The sequence below is a fragment of the Culex pipiens genome, chromosome 3, assembly GCF_016801865.2.
Source record: "Culex pipiens pallens isolate TS chromosome 3, TS_CPP_V2, whole genome shotgun sequence".
Lineage (NCBI taxonomy): Eukaryota > Metazoa > Arthropoda > Insecta > Diptera > Culicidae > Culex > Culex pipiens.
In genome coordinates, this window is record NC_068939.1 from 83,896,793 (window position 1) to 83,923,872 (window position 27,080).

Consider the following 27,080-nt stretch of genomic DNA (forward strand, 5'->3'; position numbering starts at 1 on the left):
CGACTCCACCGAGGCAGGACCCAGGAAGACGACTCCTACACCTGGACTGAGCTAACGACCTAACCTTTAGGTTAGTCCGGGGCCAACATTTACTTCCCTTCCGACGGAAGGCGTGATCAGACAAATCTCGTCTCGAAAAATGCCACCGGGACCGGCTGGGATCGAACCCAGGCCGACTGGGTGAGAGGCAATCAAGCTTACCCCTACACAACGGTTCCCGGCTTTTTTTTTGTTTTACGATTATATATTACAAAAAAAATCAGTTTTTATTAACACTCCAGGTGTATGAGTCGTCTCCCTGGGTCCTGTCTGGGTGGAGTCGCTGGTAGGCAGTTGGACTAACAATGTTTTGCATGAGATATAAATTTTACAAATTTACTGTAATGCATTTTGCTCGGATATTTTTTCGTTCATCCCCTCCCCTCCCGAGCCCCGCCCCAAAATACACTAATTTGCTTTTTTTTTACTTAAAGTAGACATTCTGACGATTCCGAAACACTATAAAACATTGAAGTTTGGTGTTATTTTGCATATTTCCCAAGCCTGCAAAAAATTACTGTAACGCATTCTGCAGGCTTCGGGTTTTGACTGTTAAAAAACATTGGCAAAGTCTCGTGAAACAAGTAATTTATAAAAAAATAAATAGTTCTCCTTTCCAATACTTTTTGAAGATCAAAAGTCGATTGAAAATTTTTGCGATTTTTTAGATCGAAGCTAGCCTATCTTTATTAACTTTTCAACACGTTCGAGTTCATCTACAGGTTCTAAATAGTAACCAATTATTAAATAGCTAGCTTGCTCAGATTCCTTTCAAAAAATTGCAAAGCAATCAGCAAAAGTAATTGAAATTGGACCAAATAAGAAGCCTGGCAACATACATGCTATTCCCCAATCTGGTCTGTTTTTGCATGATTTTTTGCTGAGAAGATTAGATCGAGGAGAGTAATTTTTGCCATAACAAGCATCGCTCATAAAATAACCTTTTTGTTACTCAATTTCAAGAGCAAGATTATTGTATTATCTCAGTAATAAAGGCAAGATATTGCAAAAACCTAATAAAGTTCAAAAATAGTTTGGTACAAACATATTGGAACAAATTTGCTGTTTGCTGGTTAACCAGAAATTGTCTAGCTACCCCAAACCCAACAATCGTAATCAAATACCTACTTGGAAACTCCAACCAACACTCCCAAGTCAGTAGCATTGCGTTCGCTAGTAGTGCCTCTGAGAGAGCAGAGCTTCCATTCACTACAATGCAACGACCCGTTCAGCCCGTTCGTACTATAAACCCGACGAGCGGAATCGCTACGCGCTTTATTTGTGTTGCGATCGGCGTCGCGAGCGGTTTGGTCGGTTCCTCTTCAACTGATCTGCAGTGATCTTCGCTTTCTCGGTATCATCTCTTCAAAAAAAAAAAAGAGTAAACACAACAGTGCTACTGTACTGGATATTGCTAAGGTTGAAGCTCCCCAGTGATACGTTAAGGCCTGAGTCACACAATCACATTCCACATTAATTACCGCGACTTGGACGTGACCTTTGCCGTCATTAATTATCACAAAGTGAAGAAGTGAAGGTTGGAAGATCGTTTGTTCATCTCGTGAAAGAATCTCAGAACCGGTTTCGAAAGAATTTATAATCGCGCGCGCTCCTCCTTGAGGTGATGTAATTCAAAAACCTGTGTTCAGTGAAAAGCGACCAGAAAAAAACCCCACAAAATGTCCACCGAAAAGCCCACAAATGACGTCGAAATCAACATCGAAGCCGCTGAGGAGGACGGGGACGAAACCAACAGTAACGGAACGGTCGAGGCCGGGTCGGAGGTGAAACCGGTAGCGCCAATTGTGCCGTTCGTGGCGAATGCGTCCGAGGAGGTGTCCAACCGACCCAGAGCCAACTCTCGAGGGCGTCAGCTGAAACCTGGAGCTGGAACCGGTGGTGGCGCCAATTCCAGTGGTGGACGCAGCAGATCAGGCAGCGTGAGTTTCCGGTAGACCGGGAAGATTGTCACGTGTGATAAGGGGTTGCACAAAACTGTTGGTGTGGGTTGTTGGCAAAGTTCTTGGAATTGTTTGGGTTTGCACACCGTCTGGGGGGAGGAGGACACACGCAACGAACCGAGGATAATTAACCTGTGTTATGTGGTGGACGTTGTTTTGTGACGACGATGAGGAAGAATTGGTAAAGAATGTGTGTAAGGGTTGGGCGGCCAGTATAATGACTCAAGAAATCAATTTTGAAATTGCTTTTGACGGGAGGGTGACTTTGGAATATGGGGCAGACTGAATGCAAAATACAGTTGTTGTGTGAGTAACATAGTATAGTTGCAATCCGTTTAATTCTTTATTGACTGCTGTCTGAATCAAGACAGTAGTTTTCATATAGTGAAGTTCAGATTCATTTCTCCGAATCCTCTAGTATCGGAGTTTCTATTATTTTATGCATAATACATTGGGTAATCGTATCATAAAAAAAATTAAGGATTTTTTTTATTGAATTAAAACTTGGGATAATCGAGGCAGGACAGCATTAATTTTAAACTAAAAAAAACTGATTGAGTTAATCCAATTATAAAAGATTATAGGTTCAAAACTAATGCAACGATATCTCATCACTGCTTAGATTAAATTGGCTTATGAAGACTCGCACATGTGCATGAAACCTGATTTAAAAAAAAAAAAAAAAATGAGAAGATTCACACAGATTAAAGAATTAGCTAATTGGTTTTTCATATTAAAAAGCATTTTTTTATTTTTTAACATTTTAAAGTAAAAACTGAGCTTCGAAATTTATTATTTTTGTCCAGTGTTAAAAAGCAGACAAACGTAAAAAAACAAAACAAACCGAAATTACAGAGGGGTTAATGGATGCAAAAATCATGTTCAATAAATAAAAAAACTTTTTTCAAACATTTATTTAATTTCAAGTCACAATTAAAGAAATATGAAAAGTAAGCATTGAAATAGTAGTTTATGCAACAAGTTACAAAAAGAGGATTTTTTCAGCACGAGTCGTACATTTATCCAACGAGGTTCACCGAGTTGGATAAATACGTCGAGTGCTGAAAAAATCAAGTTTTGCAACGAGTTCCATACAACATTTTTTGCAATTCCGAAAAACACCCATTGAGTGAAATTTTATGTCAAATTTTCATGTATTTTGTCAATAAATCGTTTGAATCAAAAAAATGTTGAAAAGTGTTACTTTTCGAAACAAGTGCTGAAAAGTTCAATTTTTCAGCACCCATTTCAGTGCTGAAAAGTAGAACTTTTCAGCATTTATTTTGAAAAGTGTTGCTATTCGATTCTTTTATTTTTCGTATAGAAAAGTAGGCTATTTCGTCGTTCAAGAATGACAGGAATAGTAAGTAGTTTCACGACGGAATTGCAAAAATAAATTTTATCAACTTTTATTTTTATATTTCATATTATGCAACGGTGGTCCCCTCGTTATTCTTCGTTCAGCCCAGTAACCGTGCAGCATTCGGTGACTGGGCTTCGTTCTCAACCCAGTTACCGAACAAGTACTGTACATAAAAATTAACATAAGGCTTAAAACCCTATTCAGCCAATTTGGTCCAGACAATCTCGAGATATCGTAGCCACGGCGTGATTTCTGGGCATCCTTGGAAGAAAAAATAGTCATTGCTACTTTCAAAAGTATCTAATAGGAAATTTTCTCAGCTTTCCGATGCTTTAAAGAGCGACATTTTTCATCGAGAAATTATTGAAATATATACAGCCGACTCTCTGGCTGTCGATCTTCTCCATATCAATATTGCTTCAGCTGTCAAAAAATTTGTCAGTCCCTTCAAGCAGCATGCTTTGATTTTTCGTTCTATAATTTAATTCCTCCCGCTCTCGATGGTCCCTTCATTATCAACAACGAGAGAGTCCACTGTATTTTTACGGTTTTTTAGTTTTTAGTTCCTTCATTATTTATTGAAAACTTTTTACTGGTTGTTTAGAAAATTTGTCAAATAATGTGTTTTATGAGTCATTTACTTATCAAAATGTGCAAAATAAGACAAGAAACAATTTTGTAGTAAGTTGCAAATTGTGAAACATTTTGAAAATTTATTTTCAACTGAGTTTTTGATTATGTGTGAATTATGCAGAAAAAAAAATCAAAATAAATTGTAATTTTAACAAACATAAAAAAAGTTCTACAAATGTTTTGTGCACAAATATCACCTGTATGCTTATACAATCGAAATTTTAGCAGGTTTGAGATTGTTACGAGTTTATTGGATTTTGATGAATAAATATCATATTTCCTTATCGAAACAGAGAATAGTTACATGCATGGATACAAAACTTGTTTTATGATCGAAATTGAACTACAAATAAATGTAGCAAGTTTTAGGAGAAATACTTTTCAAGAGTATAAAATGATCAAAAAATCAGCTACATTTTAGTAGTCTCATGCATCTCAGCTTTTTTAAACGGGTTATTCAAATTCTTTTTTTTTTTTTGAGTTAGTTTGTATACTTTTATGGTGACCAATTTACATCCATTGAGATGATTCTCAAAACAACATGATTTTTGGCGCACTACATTTAGTCAATTTCCTTTTTCGATATTTAGAGGTACTTCTGTAAAAAAATCCTAGAATGAACATTTTCTCAGAAATAATGGTAAATATGTAAGAGGATAATAAAACTCAAAGTGATTCTTCTTTTATAAGAAATAAAAATTTAACATTTGAAGACATGAGGATTTGAAAATTTTAGGATTTGTACTGCCGTTCTACGCATGATTTTCCCATGTCGTTTTTGGTCGAATCTGACTTTTTGTCATTTTTAGGTTTATTTCGATGTTTACTTTTCGAAAAACACATAACATTTAATACTTTGTTCGGAAACTCATTGAAAACAACACCAAGTCTGTTTGTCCCATCGTTACACTTCTACGCATAATTGTCCCACCAAGTATTTCCTTCCCCGAAATCATTAGTTTTACTAAGCATTATGTCTTGTTTACCTGTTGTATAGCAAGAGAATCACAAATAAGGGTGATAAACTGCTAACCCAGAAACCCACGGGACAATTATGTGTAGAAACACAGAAATCGGTCGAAAAATTTCAATCGCGTTTTTCTCAGTTGCACTTTTTTGAACATGGGACAATTATGCGTAGAACGGCAGTAGGTGTTAAAAATTAGCAAATTTTTAATATTTGTTGATTTGAGGTAACAACAATAACAGCAAATCTATATGTGTTACATTATATAAAATAATATATTTGCAACGGCCTTAATAGTATAACAAAAATTTGTAGAATATTGTTTCAACCAAATTATCAATAAAAGTTCTGGATTTAAAATTTTCGACGAAATCATTAAAAAAAACAAAGTTAAGAATATGTTTTCAAAAAACTCAACTTACCAGCTGAAACAACTTTTTGTTGTTATTTTTGCTAATAACTCACTGAAATTCACCATCTGCCTGCACCAAGTTCGCAAACCCCACCCGATTGGAAAGTTACATCTCAATGCAGACGAAAATGAAAACGAACATCATCATTAAGCCGACCAAATTCATCAGCGGATGATTCCAACAACCTTCGCTTCGGTCAAGCGAATGACGACGCGAATCACTCTCAATGAATGTTTTGCCGGATTTTAAGATTTTTTTACTACGTTGTTTGGCTTTCGGCTGAGTTTGATGGGTTTTAATGGTGGTAACGGTTTGAGGTGAAATCTTCGCTGTGAAAATTACTACTTCCACCCTTCATGTTTTGTTTGGGGGAATAAGAGGGAAATTATTTTGATCTTTTGACCAAACTTGACTTTTGGAAGTGCAAGTTCATTTTAAAGACCGTAATTTGTTTAGTACACAGAACGACTAATTTTCTGCCGAAATGCCGCCACGTGCTAATTTTCAATCGGCTTTGTGTTGGGAAATAAGCCGCACAGGTGATGAATGGCTAATTGAGTAAATTTGGCTATAAAATGACCACCCGTAAAGGAGACGATCAAATTGAATTAGCACGCCCGAAAATGACTAATGCTTGGGAACGGATTGGGTGAACCCTAGTCAGGTATGGGGATAATTTTGTGACTACAACTACAACTCATGATGCTACCTTAAAATGTCAAATCCACTGAAGTGATTGTTGCTTCATAGAATTATTTCATAGAATTAAACATTGAACTAAGTTGAAACTTTAAAAATCATTGGTTAGTTATTTTTTTAATTTAATCATCCACAATCTATGAGTGAGTGAGTGAGTTAATGAGTGAGTGGGTTAATGAGTGAGTGAGTTAATGAGTGAGTGAGTGAGTGAGTGAGAATAAGGGGAAATTCACATTAAAAAAAAGGAATGTTTTAACCTCGGTATAAACATTTTTGAAGGTTAAATCAAATATTTCTCAGGCCACAATACTGACGTTTTTTAAAATGTTTTGCTAATTTTCATTTTATTCCTTCACACTACAAATTCTGAAAAGTAATAAGATTGGCCAATGTCAAATTGATATATACGTTTTATTTAAATTTTTAAACCTTTTCGCTTTCAATTGATTCATTAACAGGTAAAAATTAATGCTTTATTTTATAGACAAAAACAAACTTGGGTTCACGCAAGCAAAAAAATCAAGCGGTTGACCACTTCAATCAAAACGCAAGATAGGTAATGCATTAGCTTACAATGGAGAATAGATCACAATCATTTGTAATCTGCCGGTCATTATTCAATCATGCCGCACACCGGCTAGAAATCATTGAAAACCGAACATCACGACCACCACGACCAACAGTCGTATTCTAAGCAACTGACGCAATACAGATTTAGATATAGATTTTAACGCAATACTTATACCTCTCTATTCCCGCAGCGATCACGGAACCGTCGTGACACCAGCAGCGCCCAAAACGATGCCATTCCACTGTTGCCGTCGGAGACGGGCGAGGGTCGACTCCCTCGGCAGCGACCACCGCTGGCCGGCCCCGAAATGGACATTGACGGCCCGGACGATTACGATCGCAGCAACCGACGGGGCATCGACGACGGCTTCCTGCCGGAGAAACCCGGATTTGAGGACGATAGGGATCGGGATTTGGGCCGGAGGACACCCGGCCGGCGGAACAGTGTGACGAGAGATTTCCCGTTTGCACCCGAGTACGGACCGGGAGGACCAACGGTGAGTTTTGAAACTTTTAACATTTAAATTGTGTGACGAACGCTTCTCTTTTTCAAGATCGTAACCCACATTGACGGGACAACTCGAATCATTCCGGACGTGAACGTGTACCAGCAAAAGAAGAACCTGGCCCAGGGCATGATGGATCTGGCCCTGCTATCGGCCAACGCGAACCAGCTGCGGTACGTGCTGGAGTCGTACTCGCGGCATCCGTACTTTTACTTCAGCTTGGTGTTCATTTCGACCAGCATAATCGCCCAGGTGGCCGTTGGGATCGGGTTGATCTGGAAGAGCCGGTACAACATCAAGAACGAGGACGACTTTTGCAAGGCGGATCGCATCAACAACATGGTCACGATTGGGATCTTCATTATCACGCTGGTGAACGTGCTCATTTCGGCGTTTGGAGTGGCCGATCCACCGAGGACCAATTGATGTAAAGGGCTTTTAATCTTGGTAAAGATTTCTACAAACGGAAAATTTATTTTATTGAAACACGTGAAATGACAGTTTTATACCCACAGTACTCAGAAGAATCTCGCCTTATGGAAAATAAAATACTAAACTTTCGAAAACAATATCTCAACGTTTATAAGCGTTCAGTTTTTGAGAAAAATCATCAGCCTGCACTCATGAAAATCGTTTGGTTTACATAAATACCAGTTTATGCATCATGTTCCAAAATTACGAGTCGTACGTTTGTTCATTTTGCTCCGATTTGTATGAAACTTTCAGCGTTTGTTTGTCTATACATAAGATGAACTCATGCCAAATATGAGCCCTCACAAAGGGATGGGACAAAGGGAAGTGGAGTAAAACGGGCATTGAAGTTTAAGGTCCAAAAAACATGAGGAATCTTAAAACTGCTCCCTTTTTTGTTAAACTTGATCAATTCTGATTCTCTTAAGTACATTCGAATGGTCTTTTGAAGCACTTAAAAAAGTGCCATACATCCGAGATACACAACATAGCTTTTGCAAATTACTGTTAAAAATTGTTTTTTTTTTTAAATCCCAATATCTTTTTGTAACGGGTTTCGAATTTCCCGGGAAACCGAAAAAAAGAAATTTAAATCAGTTATAAAATCTATATTTTCATTATATTTGCTATGTTTTTCAAGCTTAAATCATAGAATAAGCTCAATACTGTTAATTGGTGATAAGCTACACTTCAATCTGAACAAGGACAACAGTGATGTCAACCATCGCGACGCTCATTTTTGGTTCGCGGCACATTTTTCACTCAACCCCCGGTGGTTGGTCACTTTTTCGTTTGACACTTTTTTAGTTTGTACCCCGTTGGTTGGTCAAAGTCAAACTAAAAAGTGACGAACTGTCACTTTTTACACGGCGCTCACGCACACTATCAAAACAAATGTTTGATAGTGTGCGTAAACTCCGTGTAAAAGGGGTGTCAAACTAAAAAGTGACCCCGTTCGTTTGACAACAGTTGGTGTCAAACCATCGGGGTTTGAGTGTAGTGCTTTTCAGTTACGGAATTTGACAAAGTTGTGTAGAACACAACCAAAGCGTTGTAGAACACACCAAATCGTTCAACTTTTCTGAACATAATGTTGATTTTTGATGAATACAAAAAAAAAGTTACAACCAAAAATGCGTTAGGCAAACGGAAGCATCACAAACCAATGGTCCTGAGGTCTGAAATCTTCTTGTAACTTTTTGCGTATGAATTTTACAGCTATACAATGTTCTGAAGAAATGTTGCTGTTGGTGAGTTCTACAAGTGCTTCGAACACCATTTTGTCAAATTTCGTAACTGAAAAGCAACACAAACGAGAAATGTGCCGCGAACCAAAAATGAGCGCTGCGATGGTTGACATCACTGAAGGACAGCAGTCTTTAGATAGTTTAAAACAGTTTTTGTTTTGTTTTTTGAAGTGCTTTGGAATTCAAATGATATTTAATATATTTAATATACTTCTTTAATTTATTTATTTATTTATATAACATGACTATTAAAACTTAAACAGTTTCATTGAAACTGTCTTATAAAATCAAAAAAAGAAAACAAATAATATTATATTAGACAATGTAACACTTTGTATGAGTTTTAAATGTAATGTTTTATATTTAAAACATATTTTAAAAATTATCTTCAGGTCACTACCGCCAACTTGGGATAATCGGGACTGCAGTCTGAATAAGTACATGAGATTTTGGAGCAATAAATTTGGAAATCGGTGTACTAATTGTTTGTTCTGTTCCTGTTGTAACCGAACTCAATCAAACAATCAGAACACTATGCGAAAAAAAAGTTAGCTTAAACAGCTGTCTTAATTCGTAACTTTTGTCCTGATTTGCTCGAGATGCCGGTTTTTGATGAAAAATTATATATATTTTTTAAATATTGTATTTTTTCAAGTTTAAAGTAGTAAATATACGTGAATATAATACTAAGTCTTTTTTTAAATTTGATAGAAAATTTTGCGAATCTGTATACTAAAATTTTAACAATTTTCCCTAACCAACCAAATTAATGCTTCAAAATTCATATTTTTATAATTATTCAAATTCAACTGTTCATCTATTTCCACAACCAAACCTGAATTTCCAGACCAAAATTTGATTGTTTTCAATTTTGGGAATTCCCGGGACAAAATAAGAAAAAAATCCCGGGATTTGGAAATTCCCGGTTCTGAAAAAAACCCCGGAATTCACGGGATGGACGCACTATTTGCAACAGCCTCCAACACCCATACTCTTATAGGTAAAAAGTTAGGGAACAAACGCTGAAAGTTTCATCCAAATCGGAGCACCTCGATACGACCTGTTGTACACTGGGGAAAAACTCGCTCTTAAGCATTTTTTTCTTAAAAACAAAACCAGTATCAAAAAGTATAACTTTTCAAAACTAGTGCTGAAAAATTAAAATTTTTAGGAACTTAATGAGTGCTATAACGAAATTTTCAGTACTGTTATTTTTGGTGACGATAAGTAGGCTTTTTCGTATCTATAAAACAACCGAAAAAATAGATCTCTTCCGTTATTCTCAAAACATGATTGCAAAAAGGTCAACTGTGCACCACATTTGTTCAAGAACCCCTGCCCTAGACAGACAAAAATCGAAAAATCTTTGTCATATCGCCGGTCCTCTCATTTGTACCGCTGATAACGCGGTTCGGTAGCACACGTCAACGCCGAGCCACCAGTCCCAAAAATTGGCCCAGTTCAATCAGTTCTTATCAGATCTTGGCCCGTGAACGTGTGTTCATCCGAGTTTTGCTCAAAAACTGCAAACCATCAGTCATGGAGATGCCGAAATCTTCCAAAAGTCCGCTGTTGGAACTCGCCGGTGAATCACTGCTGGAAAGGCTTAAAGAATTTAAGGATAACAAGAAAAAGTCACGTGACTCGTGCGATCAAAAGTTGCTGGATGAAGTTACAAGCGGGGAGCTGATCAGTGTAAAATCGAAAGAGTCCGAGGACAAGAATCCCGGACGAGAGCTGATTCGCTACCATTCGGTAGTGGATTTGGACGACGACTTGGGGGATGATTTCAGTAGCTGTGCGGATTCGGTTGATTTGAAGGGACCTGCCGGAACAGGAACGTTGCAACAGGTTGGATTGCAAAATAAGGTTCGTAGGTTTGGCACCGTGTGTTATCTTATCAGCGAATTTGGTTTGGGAATGTGATATAGATACTACTGATTTATTTTGGATAGCCGTGTCGGCGAGAGGCTAGTCAATGTTTATGTCATAAGTGTCGTGTAAATCAGTTGTAAAGTGACGATTTTATGACGGAACATTATTTATTGACTACTAGTGATAACGGTGCTACTCGGTCTTCAATCTAAATTATGCTTTGTAATTGCTGGAGATAATTTAAAGCGGTTTGACCAGGTTGGCTAGTAATTTGTCGGCATGGTCGTAGATGGTGGAATTCACTCTTAGAACAATGACTGTTAATGGTGGCGCTGAATTCAGAGTCCAGAAATTGTAAATTGAAATGATTATTTATTTTTTTGATATGTCTAAGGGGACTAAAAACCTTAACTTTTGAGCCATAGAGAAGTATGGACAAAAATTTGTCGCCAAATTACTATTTCTTGATTTGTTGTTTTTTTTTGAAAAAAAAAATGAAATTTTAGTCAATTTTCTATGTCATTAGTTTTTTTATGTCTGAATAGGGACAGCAGTGTTTAGAGCACTAACAGGTTTTAAATTTGGAAATGGGTGTACACATTTTGTTGGTCTGAGTCTGTTCTATCCGAAACCAACCAGAAAAAAATTATATTGTGCTCTGACATGGTTAAAACTGCTGTCCCAATTTGCCCCATGTGCCCTAATTCGCCCCAGTTGACGGTACACTGAAAATAAATTATGGTGATATTCATCAGGAAATGGTAACAGATTTTGTGTCAATAAAATGTGTAATATTACATCATAAAATGATGAATTATCATCGGTTTCTGGGTTGAATATTCATCAGGTTCACATTTTTACACAATTGTTGGGGTAGTAATATTACTCAAAAAAGAGGTAATATTCAACCTACCAAATTTTCAACAATCCAAAATTCACCTTTTTTTATGACTGCAAAATAAAATTTGCAATCGAATGATACTTTAAAGATTCTTTGATAAAATGCCCCGTTATAGCCACTTAATGTTTAATTAGAACTAAAAAAATCGCGCTTAAGGCACGCTCCATACAAAAAGTTGAAATTTTGTATGAAAAAAAAAACAGAACCCCTTACCCTCCCAAAACCAAGTAGGGATTGAACATCACAGATGTAAAGGGCACGTGGTTTAAGGCGAGCCCTAAAGCAAACAGCTTTATTGTGAAAAAGACAAAATACGGGACACAGAATCATGAGCATAACAGTACCAACCTTAAACCTACTCTATGCTTCCGAATTTTGAAACAAGTCTTGAAAATGTTACCACTTATTCTATTTTTATTCAATCAAGTTTAAACTAAAATAATCCCAACTTTTTTATTATACTTTTAGCCTAATACTAAATCATCATCCTCAAAAGTAGGTAAGTCATTATTTTTCGGATTGAACTCATCACATTTTTTTTAAAGAATCAGAACAATCTTCCTAGTCATAAAGCACAGTAAAGTCTAGTTTGATTCTTTCTTATCACAATCTATCACAACCGTGAGCAGCGCGAAATAAATTTCAAAATGTTGCATACTTGAAGGCGTTAGTGGCCTGTTCAGAATATTACTGGGTCATTCCACATCACATCAAGATTACTTTTTCAAAACCACCAATGCACAGTGGTCCAGATCGCAAAATTAAGTGGAAAATGGATTTTCCGAAAAATGGTTAAGTTTTGAGCTTTGGTGTCTTCAGAAGAGTTGTTGCATATGGAAAGGGGCAACTTTTGGTTTGGTTGAAAATTAGGGTGGTTCACGATTAGGGTGATTTTGGAAATCTAACTTTACAGGAATATTTTTGGGAATTTTTTCGTCTTCTAAAAAGTTGACGGGCTTGCCAATTCAAGCAACTTTGTCGAAGACACCAAAATTTTATCTCGTAATCTACGCCTTCTACGACCAAATTTATAGAAAGCATCTGAGCAAACCTTCAAAAATCAGTTTTTTTAACGTGGCAATTCAGGGTTAAGTTTAAGAGAAAAGTGGTATTTGGGGCACTTTTAGAACTCTAAAAAACAAACATTTTTAGTATCTGACAAGTCAATTTGGACTTAAGGGTCAAAAGCTACAGCGATTTTAAGGTAAAAAAGATGCAAATTTAAAACTTAAATATCTCGAAAAGGCGCAAGCCAAATTTTAAGCACTAGGTTGCATTTGAAAGAGGAGATCCAGCACTACAAACGCTGAAAAAATCTCAGGGGTGTTTTTCTTTAAACTCGAGATATCTTCATTTGAAAAAGTCTAATTTTCAAGGGAAAACCTTATGGGACCACCCTAACGAATTTCGAAAATTGTCCAAATATATGTTTTTCCATGTAATTTTGCCCGCTGAATCTGAATCTGCCCTCAGAATTGACCCAAAGTGTCGAAAAATCGATTTTTGGTCATATTTTGGGTTTAAATGATAATTTTACATGAAGAGTATTTCATCAGACGAACTCTTCGAATCATGAAAAAGTGTTTTAAAAAAATATTTAAAACCGGTATTTTCAAAATGTTAAGGGTAACTTGATCCCCCTTGCGACATTTTGAAGAAATCTTAAGCAAAATGTTTCTTATTCATCCAAAGTTTTAATTTTTATAATTTACAGCAATTTCACATAAAACCTGTACATTTGTGTTCAAAATATAACAAGTTTCGTATGTAGAATATTTAGAAACTTAGACCAAAATTGAGCATGTTTACAATAGCTGGTAATTTTTGTTTACAAAACATTTGAAATGTGGTTCAAACTGCAGTAGGGTAGGGTAGTCATCAATGAGACACTTTTGGTTTTCAACTTTCAACGCTTTTTGTATTTTTTTCATCAGCATGTTTTAATGAGCTTTTTGTTGCATTTTCTTTCTTTTAATGTGTTCTAACATTGATCAAAATATGAGATCGATCCGACCTCTACAGCCAGAGCTATCCAACTGTCTCATTGTAGACGCACTTGGCAGGAACAATGAGACAGGTGGGGAACAATGAGACACTCTACGAAAATCAATACTTTTCTAGTAAAACATCATGTTTTTGTATTGTTCCATTGCAGGTGACTTACCTTGAACATTTTAAAGCAATTTTGCCAACTTGAAACTTTAATTAACAAAAGTTATACTAAAAAGTAAATAAATTTAGTAAAATCCATTTATTTATACCAAATAACTTTATATTTTTGGCTAAATGAAGTCAAACCTCAATAAATATGCCAAAAATCACTTCCAATTCATATTTTGAAAGATTTCCCTAGATTTTGAAAAGTTTAATGAAGAAAAATCAAAGTGTCTCATTGTTACCCATGGGCTGAAAAGAGTGGGGAACAATGAGACAGCCCTGGATTCTGGGTATATTCATAATTTTGGTCAAATCTAATGAAAGGCCATTGTAGCCCAACTCATGCCCTATGAAATGACGAAAGAAATTTGGATAAATATTAGTTTTTGTGTTATTGGCAGCCTATGAGCGAAAATGTAATTTTCAGTCATAATTTACTTTTACACCCCAAAATCAAACATTTATGAATAACTTTGCAAGGGAGCGTCCACAACCAACGCCACTATTATGGCAGAAGTGTATCCAGTAGACACACCTTTCCTCAAATTATGAGCCTGATTGGTTGAAACTACGACTTGTGAGAGCCGTTTTATCATTGTTCCCCGTGTCTCATTGATGACTACTCTACCCTAAGTTATGTACTAAAGGAAACTATGTACGAAATACCAAACTAATTAATTAAGCTTGAGGCTGATTCCAGGTGACTGTGAAAATGCAGTGATCAAGTCTCCCTAATTGTAATTTTTATAAACAATTGGTTGTAAAAATAGTATGACGATAAATTTAACGTCAAATGCGTAACGTCATGATTCGAATTCCCGGACGCTTCGAAATTTGGATAAAAGTTCGCATTATGAATGTCAAAACTGTGTTATTTGATGAATTCTAACATCAACTTTCATTTAAAGATTGTTTGAACGCTGTAGTTAATGTCAAAACAATAAAATAAAATTATAAGATTACCACAAATGCGAAACATTTCACGTGAAATATTTCATAGGAGTCCGAAGCACCGGGAAGGCAAAGCAGAAATTTATGGTTTTGATTTCCTTAAATTTAAGCAAATTTTTATATAAAATATCGATTGTTTTGATGTTAACAGCTTATTTCAGACCTAAAGAATGCCATACACTAACATTTCAGTCCAAATTTGTGCGATTCATTAGCAAAAACGAGTGTCCGGAATTCGAAGCAAAAGTGTCCGGATTTCGAATCAGCTTTTATCAGTGTCCGGGATTCGAAGCACAACAAGTCATTTTAATTTTCAAATTGTAATGAAATTTTTTTTAAAAAGACACATTTTGCTTGTATTCTCTTTAAACTTACTGTAAGTACTACATCCTGATGATATTTCTTCATTTCCAACTTATTACATGATTTTTTGTCAGCTATAACAAAAGTTATATGCTACTAAGTGTCCGGATTTCGAATCATGACGTTATGTGGTTTGGAGTTGGTAAGTTTATCAAAAATTCGTGTATAAAAATATTTTTTTGAATAAATTTTGAGTGTTTTCTAAACATATCAAAACAAAGAAAAAAGATCTCTTGGATGTTTTTGCAGCACTGTTTAGAAAAATGTGTGTAACTCCATCTAAACATTTTTATTCTTTGTTTTCTACAATGAGTAATTTTTTAACACACATGCTGACGAGATACAGGCTTGGGATCAAGTGTCTCCGGGGATCAAGTCTCCCATATACAGCACTCGAAATCAACATTCTCTGATTTCAAATTTGGTCGGGCTTTTGGTACCATCAAAACAAGCAAGTATCCCGATTTACATCCAAACCTTTTTGACACCACCCCAAAATTTTGCCTTCTCTCAAAAAAATGTTGAAAACCTCAATTTTAAACTGGCATATCTCTGGAGCCGCAAGTCTTACAAAGTCGAGGCCATTTAAAAAAATGGACGTAAAATCGATTGACGTATTCCAATTTATAATTAAAAGTTGTTATCAGTATATGTTGTGCAAATGAAAACTTGTTGCTTAATTTTCACATTGAGCGCATATTTTAATTAAATTTTTCACCTCACTACGTGTTTTTGAGAAAAATCCACAGATGTTTTCAAATTTCGTTCCATCTTTTGTTTTTAGTTTAGGAGATATTGAATGTTGAATCTTAAAGTTTGGAGTAGCAAGTGGTAGCAACTACGGTACAACTATTTAAGTTTCAATACAAGTTTTGTAATTTCAATATAATTTTAAGTCCAACTTTTTCTACAGATTCATCTTCAACTGCTTGTACAAATCAAAGCACGGTAAGTTATTTTTGGCTTTTTGCATTTCTAAAATTTTGTTAATTTGCTTACACAAATTCGATATAGAATGTTAATGAAAACTGAACATCATTAACTTCAAAATTTAAAAAAAAAACTTGTTTATTTTGAAATGAGAAAAAAGCGTCTTATAAATTATTTTTTTTGGTTACTACACAATAATCTCAACCTTCAGGCAAACCAGGAGCTATCCAACTTTGTCCAGAAGAAATCAATCGCACAGGGCATGATGGATCTGGCCCTGGTGTCGGCCAACACCAATCAGCTGCGCTACGTCATGGACATCGGTGACAAGCATCCGTATTACTACACCAGCATTGGGCTGATCCTCACCAGCCTGGTGATGCAGCTAATCGTGGGCCTTGCACTGCTCTACAACAGCAGGTACGGTACGCCACCGCTATGCTATGTTCCGTTCACCGGAAGTTGCAACACTTCCTTCCTCTCTCTTTTTTTTTTGGGCTTTATTGAATCACGCAATCTTTTCTTGGTTTTTGTTTCTAGATTCAACATTCGAAAACGGCAAGAGATGCAGTCAGCCGATCGGATCAACGATTTCTCCGTGATCGGGGTGTTTCTGATCACGCTCATCAACGTGTTCATCTCGACGTTCAACGGGTCAAACTCGGGGCCATACGCCGGCGAGGTGATCCCAATGTCGTCCGATGTCACCAGCCCGTTGCCGCCGCCGCCGACGACGGATGTAGGAAGTATTCTCAACGCAACCTTTGTCGGGGGTAGCTAATCGTTCTGGTGAAGACTTCCGCGAAGCCAAGCTTGTTTGTGGGGTAGTGAATTGTATGCAAAGTTTGCGGGTGTTTGCGGAAAAGAGCAATTCTCTAGGAAATAAGAATTAATGTTTAATAACTTTTTTGTACATTCAAAATGCATCAACATAAATTAAACTAGTCGTCAAAATCGAAGATAGAAAAAAATAACAAAAAAATTAATTACTAAGGTTTTCTAGAGAACTGCTCATATGCAGATTATCGCACCAAAATCTCGTGAGGAAAACATTAACCCACGTGGTGATGATGACAGGGGCGGCAATCCTTGAACGTGTCTCGAAATTTATGAACCAGATCCAAAGACCGACTGTCAACAAAAAAGTTTGAGCAGCAGCATGCCATGAAAACAAAACCTTGTGTGTAAATTTTCTGTTCAAAAAGAAAACTCCAAATTCCCTGTCAAAATGAACTGCTCCTGTTCCGCGGACCAGTGTCCCCACATCCGGTACGTCCGCAGTTTGCTGGAAATGTCGGAAAAGGACCAACTTGGCGCTGTCCAGGAACCACCACCCCTCACCGGCTGGCCCAAGTTCCGCCAAAGAATGATCTGTTTTGGATACTTCATGCTGGCAACGCTGCGCATTCTGTACCAGCTGTGGCTCGAACTGACCAAGTTCTCACTGGAGTTGTGGCTTCGCGTTATAAATTCCAACAGGTAACTCCACCAAATAAATCACACACCAAACACACTTCCGACTGGTTCGCCCCTACTGACCCATTGTGTGTTTCTTTCTTTGGGACAGGTCGTTCTTGTTGGGCTTCGTGGTGTTTGGGATTGCCGTGATCTGTTCGCTGCCCGGCGTTCGAGGGTCAGCTGTGGGGTCACACGCGGAAGAAGACCCCGGAACGGAACTGGTCGTTGTCGGTGGTGCTCGTGGCTGGTTGTAGATGCGGCTAATCTATGCGCGATCTTTGGACGGTCTTCAGGGTGGGAACGCAAATATAATACAACTGAGGTGCTAAATGGCGCGTTTGTTTTGATTTGGACGGAATTAGTCGTCGTTGAGGTGGAGATTTGTTGGTTCATTCTGGTTAATAATATTGTGCCGTTTGTTAAGCATCCTTAATAATTTATTTAGATAGAGTTTTTGTTTGTTTCAATTTGATTTTTTGATATTAGATCGATTTTACCGTAACAAAAGCCACAAAAGCGGTACCTAGCTGAGCAATTCTCTACGAAAACGGTCTTTTTCACAGTGTATTTTTCCGAGAACATGAAGATAAAAAAGTCGGCAAGTCTGATATTTGGCACGATGAAAGAAGGGCTCTTTCTCGCCTTTTTGCGGGGTATATCGAAATGTTTCGTCGGGGGGTCTAGAGCAACTTTTTTTTTGAAGATTTTTTTCGTTTTTATAGGATTTTTCTTCAGAAAAGTCGATAGAAATTGATGGGTTCATGTTCATATCCATCAAATTTCTTATGGATGTGCCTCAAGAGACTCTAAATTACATATTTGACCTCAAATCAAAAGTTTCCAATCCAAATTTACCAGATTTCCAGCTTTTTTTTTTAAATAACCTCAACATCCATGCTGGAAACCTCAAAACGACCAAATGAAAATCTTTTCTTTGTACAATTTGTCATGAAAATACAGCAACAGATTGCCCGGATACAAATTCGAGCTTAATCCAGTGCTAAACTTAGAGTATTTCATTTAAAAGCTATTTATTACCCAAATGGTTCCCAAAATTATTTTTTCAATCCTCTGCCATACAACACTGTAACATTTTAAAACATTTTCGATTCAATTACATTGTAGAGAACAGTTTTATGAACAATTTCCATAAAAAAGTATCAATTTCGGTTCAATGTAAGCAGATATATACCAAATTTCGTAAAATAAAAAGTTACTTTCTCCAAAATTTCTGTATTTTATTCCCATTACTGAGTTTTTTATGATTCTAATAAAATAATTTCAATAAATTTCATCAAAATTATACATAAGTTTTATGTTTCAGCAAAATGTTTTCATCCTAAAAGATATCATAGTAGGCAGTTTTCATCGTTTGAATGGGAATTAAATCCAGAATTTATGGAGAAAGCCACTTTTTATTTTACGAAATTTGGTAGATCTCTGCTTACATTGAACCAAAATTGATACTTTTTTATGGAAATTGGTCAAAAAACTATTCTCTACAATGTGATTGATTCAAAAATGTTTTAAAATATTTTAGTGTTGTATGGCAGAGGATTGAAAAAATAATGTTGGTAACCTTTTGGGTAATAAATAGCTTTTCAATGAAATACTCTAAGTTTAGCAATGTTTTAAGCTCGCATTTGTATCCGGGCAATCTGTTGCTGTATTTTTATAACCAATTAAATTGTACAAAGAAACGATTTTTATTCGGACGTTTTAAGGTTTCCAGCTTGGATGTTGGGGTTATTTCAAAGAAAGCTAGAAATCTGGTAAATTTGGGTTGGAAGCTTTGGATTTGAGGTCAAATATGTAATTAAGAGTTGCTTAAGGCACATTCATAAGAAACTTGATGGATATGAACATGAACCCATCGATTTCCATCGACTTTTCAAAAAAAAAAAGTTGCTTTAGACCTCCCGACGAAATATTTCGCCGGACCTCGAAAAAAAGTCGGGAAAGAGCCAGGTGCCAAATATCAGACTTGCCGATTTTTTTTTTATCCTAAGTTTGTTCTAGGAAACACACCGTGTTTTTCTTTAATTTTTATTTTTTGTATTTTTTTATAGGTCTGAAACTTTTTTGGTACCCAAAGAAGCCATTTTGCATCATAAGTTTGTTTATATAATTTTCCATACAAATTTGGCAGCTGTCCATACAAAAATGATCTATGAAAATTCAAAAATTGTTTCTTTTGAAGGAATTTTTTGATCGATTTGGTATCTTGGGCAAAGTTGTAGGTATAGATAAGAACTACACTGAAAAAAAATGATACTCTGTAAATTTTTTTGGTGATTTTTAATTTTGCAAAAAAATACTATTTTCATTTTTTTTATTTTCTGATATGTTTTAGGGGACATCAAATGCCAACTTTTCAGAAATTTCTAAAACGGGCAAAAAATCTTTGATCGAGTTATGATTTTTTTAATCAATACCTAGGTACCTAGATCAATACTGACTTCTTTAAAAAAAATCGAAATAATGGTCGCATCAATATTTCAACTTCATTTTTAGATTTGAGAATTGCAATCAAAAAGTACTTTAGTGAAATTTTCATAAAATGCACCGTTTTCAAGTTATAGACATTTTTAGGTAACTTTTTTGAAAATAGTGGCAATTATTTTTTTTAGGTTAGTGCCCATGTTTGCCCACCTTTGAAAAAAATATGTTTAAAAGGCTGAGAAAAATCTCTATATTTTGCTCTTCGAACTTTGTTGATACAACCTTTAGTTGCTGAGATATTACCGTACAAAGGTTTAAAAACAGGAAAATTGATGTTTTCTAAATCTCACTCAAACAACCCACTTTTTTCTACAGTCGATATCTCAGCAACTAATGGTTCGATTTTCAATGTTAAAATATGAAACATTCGTAAAAAAAATCTTTTCGATAACAATATTTTCATTTTTTTTGAATCAAGACTAAAATTTAAAAAGGGCGTAATATTGAATGTTTGTCCCTTTTAAAATGTTAGGCTGGATTTATAAAACAAAAAAATATTTATTGTTTTCGAAGAGATCGGAAAATTTCACGAATGTTTCATATTTTAACATTGAAAATCGGACCATTAGATGCTGAGATATCGACATTAGAAAATGGTGGGTTGTTTAGGTGAAACCAGAGTTCGGAAAACCACTCACACTCACAAATCGAGTAAGCTTCCTCACAGCAAACACTCTCGATACTCACCGTGAGTGTGATGGCTGAGTAAATTTACTCATATTTGAGTAAAATGAGGGTGTGAGTAGGCCGTTTCCAACAATTTGTTATTTACAAAATCATTGACAACAGCAATCCAAAATCAAGCATCTTTGGCAATCGGTTCTACATTCGAGGTAGCGTCAATGTCTATAAATCCGAAGGTTCTGTGTTGGTATTAATGTGGTATCAATATTTTTTTGTCTGTCTGGTATTTTTTTTTTTTTCATTGCTTTAAAAGAAACCTTGGATTGTCAAAGTCCAGCGGATGGGCAATTATTTTCATAATTTTAAGATTGGTGACCGGTCGAATCCGTTGTGGATTGAAATATCGCAGGATAAATCGGAGGCCACAGACGGGAGCAGCTTCTGCGGGTGGATGTTGTGAGCCATACCAAAAGAAGATGGCCGTAATGCTGTGGGTAATGGTCACTCCCTTCGACAGCTGTGCAACTGTGGCCACTCTCGGTCGCTGTCAGTTCTACCAATATGTCTTGCCTAAGAACCAGGAGTGGAGCCTCAGGGGCCGCCGCTGGCCCTAGCCTAAAGCTGTCCAAAGCACTGGATCGGCCTTTTTTTAGTTTTCAGTGAACCTCCAAGCCAAAGTCACCGGCAGCTACTGCAACTTCTTCGGCGTGTCCCGATTCTGAACCAAAACACATTTGTACAAGTGTCGACGACCGGGAGTGGCCACTTACCTCAGCTACACGGCCTTCCACTGCTGGTAAAGCTGTTAAAATTCACCCGCAGAGGCATCCCCCGTCTAAACAGCTTCCGACCTATCCGTCGGTAGGACTGCTGGAAGCTGACAACAAACTTTGTGATTAAAAAAATTAAACTCGCTGAAAAAAAAAACAGTTGAAAATCAGGATTTGAACCACCGTGATAAACAAAAACTTATAATTGATAGCACTGCGCCTCTACCATCAGGACTACTTTTTCGCTGTTGAGTTAACAAGAAAATCACTGATGTAGAGTTTGACATCTCGAAATTTGTTTTCTAAAATAGCCCTCATGAGCGCTCAAAGCCCTCTTAGTGAGTAAATGAGGAAGGTCCTCACACTCACCGAGAGTGATGAGTAATTTACTCGCAGGTAACTTAGTTTTTCCTCATTGTTGAGGAACTCGTGAGTGAGTTTCCGAACTCTGGGTGAAACTTAGAAAATAAAAATTTTCCTGTTTTTAAATCTTTGCATATCTTAGCAACTATGGGTCGTATCAACAAAGTTCAAAAAAAGCAATATATAGAGAATTTTCTCAGCTTTTCATTAATATTTTTTCGAGAGTACTCAACATTTCAATGTGGTCTATATACCAAAACTTACAAAAGGATCTGGCCTACATGCCAGGACAGTGATATTGAAAGTAAACACATTGGCGAAAGTGCTGGAGCACCAGATTCGAGTGGTAGAAATGACAGTTCTCCCATAAGAATTACATCGTAGATAAAAGCAAAAACTGCTCGAACGGAAATGCTCCATTGTCATTTATGAAAAATAATATTTTTACGGGTCAAATCCCATTTAAAATTCAATTGCAAAGCACCAAAAAGTTATTTTTGCAATTCCGTCGTAAAACGACTTTCTTTTCCTGTCATTTTTGAAAGATGAAAAAGCCTACTTTTCTGTACCAAAAATACCAGAATCGAATAGCAACACTTTTCAAAATAAATGCTGAAAAGTTCTTCTTTTCAGCACTGAAATGGATGATGAAAAGTTGAACTTTTCAGCACTTGTTTCGAAAAGTAACACTTTTCAACATTTTTTTTTATTTAAACGATTTATTGACAAAATACATGAACATTTCACTTATAATTTCACTCAATGGGTGTTTTTTCGGAATTGCAAAAAATGTCGTATGGAACTCGTTGCAAAACTAGATTATTTCAGCACTCGTCGTATTTATCCAACTCGGTGAACCTCGTTGAATAAATGTACGACTCGTGCTGAAAAAATCTTCTTTTTGCAACTTGTTGCATAAACTACTATTTTGTTACATCCTAGTAGGATTATCCGAAGCCTCGATTACAGAAGTTTCGATTATCCGAAGGTTGGTTTGGTTTTTGAAAAGATAATCATAAGGTTGATAAATTACAGAATGATCAGAATTGAGACAGCAAAAACTATGATTAGAATGATTAGAACTGTGTATTTCAGATTATTCAAACGTGCTTAATGAAAAATGAATTATTTATGGTTATTTGTGAAAAAACTAATCAAAAATATTTTAAGACCATAAATAATAAAATGTCACCTCTTAAACGAAATCAGAGCCAAACAAATATATTTTCATCTACCGTACGAACTATCTCACTAATAACTCACCTACCATGTTTTCCCATAACAAATCGAAAGCGAAAAGTGCCAATCCTGTGTAATAGCCTGTCCCATTTTGAGGTCATGTCGAGGAATTTCAGGTGCTCACTTCTTAAATGATAGATTATGATGTTAGGAACAATGTTTTCTTAGACAAGAAAAAATAATAAAATACTTTCTCGCACCCCCTAGTCGATTTACTGAAAAAAGTCACTTTTTTGAACAAATTTTCTAAAATCGCTTGGAATCAATACAAAAACTATTTCGATCAGGTGTGTACTATCTTCAAACGATAGGTTTTTGTCCATAGATCAAGATGCACTATCAATATTGGACCAAAATTTAAGTTTTTGGACTCTCCCAGGCGGATTTGTGTCGAAAAAATCGCATTTTTTCGAAACTTTTTTCAGAAATGTTCATTTAATTTAGGGTAGTCTATTTTTCCCAGTGAAACCAATACATGCAGCTTGTATGAAATTTAATGGCGAACATTTTTCCCTCTGAGAAAATGCAATTTCGACACTCCAGAGCCGAGATATTTGAGTTTTAGTGAGGACAAAAGTGCCAATTTTCAAAATTTCTCAGAATTCAGAAGCAAGAACTATTAATTACACGATGTAGCAAGCATATGTCTCAAAGGTCAGGATATGCTTTTTTATAGTAATTTTGGCCACTGAATCCGAATCTGAAATCAAATTTCGTGTAAACAGTGATGTTTTGGAGCTACACCCTTTTGGAATGTTATTTGCGTGTTTAGGAGGCAGTTTTTGTAAATATTGCTCGGTTTGTTCTAGAGGTCGTATCGAGGTGCTCCGATTTGAATGAAACTTTCAGTGTTTGTTACATACATTTTTTTTTGTCAATAACCTTTGAGACATATGCTTGCTACATCGTGTAATTAATAGGCCTTGCTTCTGAATTCTGAGAAATTTTGAAAATTGGCACTTTTTTCCTCACTAAAACTCAAATATCTCGGCTCTGGAGTGTCGAAATTGCATTTTCTCAGAGGGAAAAATGTTCGCCATTAAATTTCATACAAGCTGCATGTATTGGTTTCACTGGGAAAAATAGGCTACCCTAAATTAAATGAACATTTCTGAAAAAAGTTTCGAAAAAAAATTTCGACACAAATCCGCCTGGGAGAGTCTAAAAACTTAAATTTTGGTCCAATATTGATAGTGCATCTTGATCTATGGACAAAAACCTATCGTTTGAAGATAGTACACACCTGATCGAAACAGTTTTTGTATTGATTCCAAGCGATTTTAGAAAATTTGTTCAAAAAAGTGACTTTTTTCAGTAAATCGACTAGGGGGTGCGAGAAAGTATTTTATTATTTTTTCTTGTCTAAGAAAACATTGTTCCTAACATCATAATCTATCATTTAAGAAGTGAGCACCTGAAATTCCTCGACATGACCTCAAAATGGGACAGGCTACTGTGTAATCGTTCTCAGACAGTTGATCATATCAATCTGATAATTCACCACCGCCACCACAGCCCTGGCGTTAATGTAAAATTGAATTGAATCATAAGCTTCTAAGAGAAAAGCAAAAACAAAATCCCACCGTAACGAGACAAGCTAATTGAAACATTGCCGTCCGTTTGCAGCACTAATCTCGAATCTCCCGCGCGACCGCACACTCAATTATGTCACAAGTTTTTAATCCAGGTGAGATGACACAAAGAAATGCTTCCTCCTCCTCGTCCGGCGTCCAAAAGGCGCCGATAAAGCGTTCTGATTAGGAACGTTCTCACCACCTTCAAGTTCTTGATTTGCGCGAAATTACTTCTGTGGTGGCTGGCAGCGTGCTCCCTGCTATAAACCCCCTTGTAATTGCTCCAGCTCCCCCAGTTTTTCACAAAGAAGAGCTTCTTCTCCGAGGGACACTGGTTGATGTGTTTTTTTTGCGATCATTTCCGATGGAGATCTACTCTCCCCTAACCTTGACCAATCGCGAGCACGGTAGACCACCCCGTCCGTCGTCCGTCCGTTGCAATTTCAGACGCCATCCAAAAGCTTCCGTTTTGAGCTTTTGAGCTGGGAAATTGCACCACTGCTTAAGGCAGTAGCAGTCGGTGCAGTTCCTTTGCAAAGTTGGAATAAAAATCAGTTTCAGTTCGCTTATGTTTCATTTATTTTCTTTGTGAGCATAGAAAATTAAAAAATGGCAAAATATTTTAATGTATAAAAAACGACTGTTTGATACTTGGTTCGATATATTTGGATTTTTTAGTCTTATATTATCAATTTTTGAGTAGAGTTGAGCACATTATTTGCGGATAATCAAAATTAAAGTCAATTAAAATTTAAGACTAATGTTTTAACATTCCCTTATTTAAAAACATTTACTTTAAAAACTACTTAAATTTTTCAATATTTTCTCTTTCTCATGGTATTATGCATAGACATTTTTTATGAGAAATTAAGCTTTTAGGAGTGTTTGACATTCGAGAAAATTTAAAATTTCGCAATTTTTTTCGATTTTTTTTATTTGGATGAACTATTTATCATTATTAGTTTTTCCAAACATGGTTCAATACATTTTTGCAGGCTTTTCATACAAAATAACCTTGTATGTTTGTATTTGAAAATCTATTTCTTGAGAAAGGATTTTCTGAGCGATTTGGCGTCCTCTGCAAAGTTTTAGGTGATGATAAAGCACTTCAATAAAAATAGTTTCACGGAAAAAAAAATCTTTTTATATTATTTTACGTTTTACCACTAAAATTGAATTCCGAAAAAAATATTTTTTTATATGCAGCAATTCCCCACGAAAACAGCATGGAAAAAACAAAAGTGTTCGGATCGGGCTCAAAATTTTTCTGGGGGTTCCCTGGCCGAAATAATTAGACCCGTATTTTTTTGTTTGGCCTTTAGGGTGACCTACATCATGTTAGGGTGGTCTAAAAAATTGCCATTTTCGTCGATTTTCGCAAAAACCACTTTTTCCAAAAAATCATAACTCGTCGCCATTTCAACCGATTTCGATTGTCTTATACGCAAATGAAAGGTGATGAGTTGGCCTTTCATTGAAAAATAGTAAAAGTTTCAAAAAACTAGCCTAACATATGAAAAGGTCGAATGAGACTTTAAAATGCCGTTTTGACGGTGTCTGGACCAAAGAGCCTATGTCTGGAAATATTTTTATCGGATTCTCTGAACATTTTTACGTAACATACTAAAAAATGGGAGGAGTTCATTAACGAAAATTTCTATGAAATGTAAAAAAAATAAGAAACAAGACACCAAATAAAATTATGCCAGTCAATGTAAAATTTCACCTGTGTTTAGAATTTCATGTTTAAAGTAAAAAATATTTTATAAATTAAAAAATTATTAATATACGTAAATAAAGAACCCAGTCTTTATAAAAAATATTAAAAATAATATTTATTTTTTTTTGAAAATATTTCAAGCGCTAGGTATTTTTTGGATACGTAAACTAAAAATTTAAGAGGCAGTATTTGTAAATATTGCTCGGTTTGTTCTAGAGGACGTATCGAGGTGCTCCGATTTGGATGAAACTTTCAGCGTTTGTTTGTCTATACATGAGATGAACTCATGCCAAATATGAGCCCTCTACGACAAAGGGAAGTGGGGTAAAACGGGCTTTGAAGTTTAAGGTCGAAAAAACATAGAAAATCTTAAAATTGCTCGCATTTCCATAAAACTTGATCAATTCCAACTCTCTTATATGCATTCGAAAGGTCTTTTGAAGCACTTCAAAATGAGCCATAGACATCCAGGATTGGTTTGACTTTTTCTCATAGCTTTTGCAAATTACTGTTAAAAATGGATATTTTTAAAACCCCAATATCTTTTTGCAACAGCCTCCAACACCCATACTCCCGTAGGTCAAAAGATAGGTAATTTCATGGACTATAAGCCTACGTTATTAACTTTTTGGCCAATCGCACTTTTTCTCATAGTTTTTCAATTTTTCTATAACAAACATTTTGCAACGTTAGTTTTTGCCCTGTAGGCCGCCATAGCGGCACTTATTGATCTCAATTTTGTCATTATCGGAATCTTCGGACAATTTCACGTAAGTTAGACGTA

General features: G+C 36.0%; 3 protein-coding genes across 3 annotated transcripts; all 3 read left to right on the forward strand.

The window, feature by feature from the left end:
* Positions 1-1,270: 1,270 nt before the first annotated feature.
* LOC120427128 (ninjurin-A-like) lies at positions 1,271-7,722 on the forward strand. Its single transcript, XM_039591981.2, has 3 exons — positions 1,271-1,979; positions 6,837-7,142; positions 7,200-7,722. The coding sequence occupies exons 1-3, from the start codon at positions 1,719-1,721 to the stop codon at positions 7,575-7,577; spliced, it is 945 nt and encodes a 314-aa protein (XP_039447915.1). The 5' UTR covers positions 1,271-1,718; the 3' UTR covers positions 7,578-7,722.
* A 2,601-nt stretch (positions 7,723-10,323) lies between these two features.
* On the forward strand, positions 10,324-17,029 carry LOC120427111 (ninjurin-A-like). The gene is made up of 5 exons (XM_052710366.1): positions 10,324-10,738; positions 12,114-12,144; positions 16,030-16,064; positions 16,258-16,466; positions 16,587-17,029. The coding sequence occupies exons 1-5, from the start codon at positions 10,409-10,411 to the stop codon at positions 16,825-16,827; spliced, it is 846 nt and encodes a 281-aa protein (XP_052566326.1). The 5' UTR covers positions 10,324-10,408; the 3' UTR covers positions 16,828-17,029.
* Positions 17,030-17,175: 146 nt separating this feature from the next.
* On the forward strand, positions 17,176-17,837 carry LOC120427122 (uncharacterized). The gene is made up of 2 exons (XM_039591975.1): positions 17,176-17,525; positions 17,614-17,837. The coding sequence occupies exons 1-2, from the start codon at positions 17,275-17,277 to the stop codon at positions 17,756-17,758; spliced, it is 396 nt and encodes a 131-aa protein (XP_039447909.1). The 5' UTR covers positions 17,176-17,274; the 3' UTR covers positions 17,759-17,837.
* The last annotated feature ends 9,243 nt before the right edge of the window (positions 17,838-27,080 follow it).